Consider the following 6,000-nt stretch of genomic DNA (forward strand, 5'->3'; position numbering starts at 1 on the left):
ATTTCTTAATTTGGATAATACATGGTTTCTTTCTAGCTATTCTACCATTATATTCGTATTAACTCCACACGGTACAATACACTGACCAGACAAAACGTTGCTACCACCCGCTACTTTTGAACGAAGTTGTTGAGCTCTACTGAATATTCGAAGCTGCACATTAAAAGCATTTTATTGATTTATAGTTGTAAAGTAACAATTAACCACAAATATACTTAGTATTAAAATATGTTATACTTACTCTTACCATAAACGCAAGCAAACGAACAGAAATGTTAGAAACACAATGAAGCCCTGTTTATTACTTGCCTGTCCCAATACTTTCTTCTACTAGAAAAAAAATGTCAAACGTAGCACACACTATCTCGTAAACGAATAGCGGTCGGTCAAAAATCGGTTCAGATTATCGTTTGTAGGAAGATTATAGCCTACATTTATGTAACACAAATACCTCTTTCTATTTAAAAATATTGTGTGGTGTACAATATGCGGAATTCAAGTTGGCTGCCATGATGTACACGCAATCATTTAACAGTTTTAACACCGATAACAACCTGTCACATTTACTTTTCCTTTGTCTACGCGTCTCTTTGTTACTGTCCTGTATGATACTTTTCTTCTATTAGATGCATATGTCAAACTCTCAGTCTCATAAACAGGTATGTCAAAAATGAGTTTACATTCTCATTTGTGGGAATATTCAAGCCTAAATTGAAGTGTAAAATCATAGTCTTTTCCGTTAAAAAAAATACGATCTGCAATCTAGCGGAATTCAAGATGACCACACTCCAAATCAATGCAGTTTTTGCAATAATACTAATTGCAACATTTGATTTTCCTCCGTCCACGCATGTCATTATTATTGTTCTGTCCAAATACTTTTGACTAACACTGTATAGAAATCCACATGTATGTTCTTACTGCAAAATTAAACAAATGTTTTCAAAAGAATATTTTTCATATAATATGCGGCAGAATTGGAGTCCCTGGATCAAAGTATGCCCCTGATCCGGGGGGAGGCACACTTAGTATTCCGTGGGCACTACTGGTACTTTACTATTTATTATTATAGTATAGACCTATTATTTTGGACTCCTCCGGAGGGGCAGTACCCCTCAAAAAACAGGTTTTAAAGAAACATTTAGCAGGTGTGAACATCTTTGGAGCAAGAGACTTACAAATAAAGACAGATTATCATGATTATGATACATTTTTTAAAATCTTCCACATACTCCGGTAAAGATGACAGGATTGTATGTGAAGCAGTCGAAATTATGAGCAACCCCTGTAGAAAATTATTAAATTGTACACTTGGTAAGGCACTTCCTTCTACGTATTAATACAACCTCTGACACATACTTTATGTATTGTAATAATCAGTGGCGTATTTAGGGGGGCTTCCGGGCTTAAGCCCCCCGAAATCTTACTTATTATAGTAAAGTATATGAAATATCTTGTAGAATTTTCACATTTTCAGGCAAAGCCCTCCCCGAAAGTTAGCAAAGCCCCTCCCGAAACAAAATCGTAAATACGCCACTGGTAATAATAATAATAATAATAATAATCCATTGTTTTGTTTCAGGTAATGTCTAGCGACGGTCAGACGCAGATAGGGAAAATTTGTAAACAGTGGTCTGGGCTTTTGAGAGAGTTGTATACGGATGCTGATAACTTTGCAATTACATTTCCAATGGATGTCGACGTGAAAACGAAAGTACTCTTGCTTGGAGCTTGTTTCTTAATCGTAAGTAACAATTAATTTGAGATTATGATTTTTGAAAATTGATAAATACTGTATGTAGCAACAGCTGTATGTGACATAAGGCTTCATTCCGGATCAGCCTTTGGAACAATTGTAACTGCTTATTGCAAACAAAAATTCAAGTTTTCTTTCGTGTTAACGTAAACCGTTACAGAATGAGGTCCATTTACTAGTAGTGTTGAACTATGCGCGAGATGGAACCCTAAAATAACTGCACTAACTGTTGTTCTCTGTAGTTTGATTTGGTTTGAGTTTAGCGTCTCTTTAACAACGAGACTATATGGGACATGGACGTAGAGCGGGGGACACTTCTAAATGGTACACCTTAGCCGTAAATCTCCATATCGCTGTACCATTTAGAAGTGTCCCCCGCTGTACAACTTAATGTGGGAACCGAAGCGCTCCCGCCGAGAGTCGAATCCGGGTCTCCAACGCCAAAACAGTATACGCTATCCTCATGGTGACAAGAGAGCTTCCTGCTGTAGTAGTTTTCATTTTTTTGAAAAGTATTTTTTTATTTAGATTTTGTAAACATCTGTTTATAAAGTAAGTTTCCCATAACAAATTATTTCTTTTATTCGTAGCCTCCATTAATAGTAATTGTTGCTTTACTTTTGTACTAATGCCATGTGTACAATAATTCTATAAAATATTTGGAGCCTAGCTTTCCAAACATTGTTCATCTGGGTTGTCTGTGGTTCAGCAGAAAAGGAAAAACTCTGGCCCATACATTAATATCATCTATACGATAGTTCTATAAAATACAAGGATGTTATAAATAGAGGATCTGCCCATATGTATCTTCATCCTATTAAATCGATGAAGCAAAAAAAAAAAAAAAAAAAACGAGCATCGACATGTCTGATTGGCTACTTTCGTTTCCGCCATGATTGTTGGCTCAAAACATTGCAATCCTATTGGGCGGAGTGGGCAGAGTAGGAGTGGCGAAACTGTGACATATGGCTTCAAGATTTTATTGTAAGGCCAGATCCTCTATTTTATAACATCCTTGATAAAATATTTAAAGACTACTAGCTGAACCTACGCTCTCTACACAAAGCATCATTCACATACTGTATAAGCATGAATCTCCTTTATATTCCTCACAACATCTGTACATGTCCCTTTACAGCAGAGATGCAAATAACCACTCGCCCCGGTGCGGGCGAGTATTTAATATCATACCGAAGGTAAGTAAATGATTTCTATTGCGGGATGTGAGCTAATAGCTCTTTTCTTGGGCGAGTAAAATTTTGTTGCTTATTTGCATCCCTGCTTTACAAACACAAGGGAAGGACATCTTGATTTAAAAAAAAAAAAAAATGGGAACAGAGATCACAAAGGGGAAATTTTTCGATTATTTTTTCAATATCTCGCACCGTTTGCAAGATTTGAGCCTACTTCTGGTTGGAGTTTCTAATTCATGTATGATCAATGTTTTCTCTGTTCTTGCATGTAGTATGTAATAAGCAAATACATTGCACATACAATTAATTGTAATGTCAGTGATATGCGGTGTTCATTGGACAAAACAATCCAAACAATAAAGATTTATCTTAGACTGGAGAAATAGTTATCATTCGTTTTTCATTATCATTTGGCCATGAATCAAACGCCTGGGAGATATACTTACCCCGTATACAAATATGTGGTGTTGAAATGTATAATTCATAGGGTATGATGCTTTATTTTTTTTTAAATTTCAATACTTTCAGTGTAGCTACCCCTAAAAATTATAATAAAATAATAATTGCTATTTTTTAAAATCAATTAGAACTGAACAATGTACACAAAATTTGCAATCGATCAGCGAAAACGACATCTTTCTAGAGTTTGTGGTTTCCGAGATATCATGGTGAAAAGAATTTGCCACAAACATATAAACTTTTGTCGACCACATTTTATTTAAAGACCTAGCATTTTATTTAAAGACTATACAAAGATACTCAGACAACGTTGCTAATTTGAGTTGTCTGTGCGTCAGCACAAAAGAGAAGATTATGGCCCTTGAGCCTTAGGAGTTATAGTGCTGCCAAAGTGTCTTGAGCCGTGGTAAAAATACGAAATAAAGCTCACACCTTCGACACACCCGTGCGTTCAGCCAATAAGGGTTCAGCTGTAGCTATGCGAGAGAGCCTTAGTGAAAGGGAGTGGAATTCCTTCAGCCGATAGCAGCACCTGCAACAGAAGACCAGGTGTCAAGTCAATGTAGTATATCTATAGTTGCACCTCACGCTCATTGCTGTTTCCACATTTTATCACAAGAAAGGGCCTTAAAAATACTTTTTCTCATGCAACTTTTGATTTTAAAATATCATACTATATGCACGTAAAGGTTGCATAAATTAATTTTTGTACAAATTTAATCAGTATATGTGTTTTCTGTCTTTCCCCGTAGGATTTTATGTATTACGAACGAGCAGCAAATCAAAATCGGAGACACCACCGTTAGTGAAGGTAAGAGAATTAATTTTATTTATTTTTTTAAAGTTAATAATAAACGACTTTAATGATAATAAGTAATTGAGAAATGACCGAATTTAGGTATTTTGTACTCTACAGATTGAAAAAATGAAATCTTTAAGTTTTACGTCCCACGGTTATGCCGGTTAGGCTAAAGGAGACGGTCTACAGATTGAATTAGTGGTGATAGCATATGGTAAGTGTTAGTAGCTTAACTCAGGTTTTTTCTCATACTCTTTTCTCGGTTCAGAGCACTCTTAGTATTCAACAATTATTTGACGGCACCCCAAGTCAGACCATACGCGAACATAAGACAGCCCCACTTCAACAGATGATTTAAGAAAGCCATTGTTTCTCACAAGTAAACATTCTCACGCAATAATCAGGATCTAGACATGGTATATAAACCCTATGTGTATTCGTTAAGTACTAACTGAGATTAATAAAAATACAAATTCTTAGCGGCAGACATCAAACGGTGTAGGAGTTAGGGGTCTGAAGAAAGCATTGTAATGAATGGAAAATCTTATTTGCACGTTAATCTCGAACTTCTACAAGTACTCGTCACTGGGCTGGTATCAAGTGCGTGGTCGCGAGTTCAACTCCCGTGAGTCCACATTTTTTTTATTTTATTTGATTTGATTTCAGTTATGGTGTCCCTTTCAGTAGCGCGGCAATATGAGACGTGGACCTACTGATTAACGTGGAATCTGAACCACATGAGCTACCGCCGGGAATCGAACCCGGCTCACCCACGCCAAAAGCGTGTGCGCTAACCGCTTAACCACGAGGGAGCTCAGCGCAAAGTTTTTACGTCACAATCATTCATTTTCAATGATCATCTGTTTCCTTTAGCGAGCCTATACGGTAACGGTTGGACATTTAACTTAAAAAAAAAAAAAAATCATTCTCCTCGAACTTACAACGTTTATATGCAGATGCATTAAGACTGACAAAGGCTCAGAAGATAGGAATTCAACAGTTAAAGTGTGAGGCTGGTGAGGATAAATATAAAGGATTACATTTTCAGGTGAAGAGAGAGTGAGTAGCAAGAAGCCAAATAACCTGGCTGAGAGGTGCGAAGATCATGAGACAAGTCAGTGAAAAAGATGATCAAAGAAGAAGAGTGAATATACAGATGCGTAAATGCACATCTCTAAAACTATGGAACCCAGAGGTTCAATGCTGCGTTCACAAAAGCGCTCTCCATTAACCTCTGTCCTTAGCCAATTGGATCTAGTTTCATACTTTGTATTGCTATTTCTACGACGTCCATCTTAATATTGTCCTCCCATCTGGGCCTAGTTCTTCATAATAGTCGTTCTTCAATTGGATTAGCCTACCAGTTTAATCTTTGAAAACGTTCCTACTTTCTTCCATTCTGGCTACATGACCTGCCCACCTGAGCTTCCTATAGGCTTGATGATCTTAACAATGTTTCGTAAACAATATAAATTATGCAGTTCCGAAGTTTCCGCCATTCCCATTCGTCTTAGGTCCGAATATTCGTCTCAGGACTCTATTCTCAAATATGTTTAGTCTGCGTTCATTCCTCAGAGTTAGCGATCATGTTTCACAACCATACAGCATCAGGCAAGATTATCGTTTTACATATTTTAAGCTTCAAATTCCTCGACAGAATTCGAGACAAGATATTTTGAACTGAATAATAACACGAATTTCCTGCTTTCAGGCGATATTTAATTTCTTCGTGGACATGGCTTTGATCTTTTAACTTCAATCCTAGATATTTGAAACTACCTACTTTGTCGAAG

At 36.7% G+C, this 6,000-nt stretch overlaps 1 protein-coding gene across 1 annotated transcript in view; it reads left to right on the forward strand.

Moving 5' to 3' along the window:
• LOC145684354 (phospholipid scramblase 2-like) overlaps nt 1–4,222 on the forward strand; it is a 61,776-nt gene extending 57,554 nt beyond the window's left edge. The window contains exons 6-7 of the mRNA XM_081756575.1: nt 1,583–1,744; nt 4,161–4,222. Of these exons, the coding sequence (XP_081612701.1) occupies nt 1,583–1,744; nt 4,161–4,214 (216 nt within the window). The 3' untranslated portion in view covers nt 4,215–4,222. The remainder of the gene's footprint in view (nt 1–1,582; nt 1,745–4,160) is intronic.
• Nucleotides 4,223–6,000: the final 1,778 nt, after the last annotated feature.

Source organism: Thermobia domestica, chromosome 4 (assembly GCF_964235325.1).
Source record: "Thermobia domestica chromosome 4, izTheDome1.hap1.1, whole genome shotgun sequence".
In the NCBI taxonomy this organism is placed as follows: domain Eukaryota; kingdom Metazoa; phylum Arthropoda; class Insecta; order Zygentoma; family Lepismatidae; genus Thermobia; species Thermobia domestica.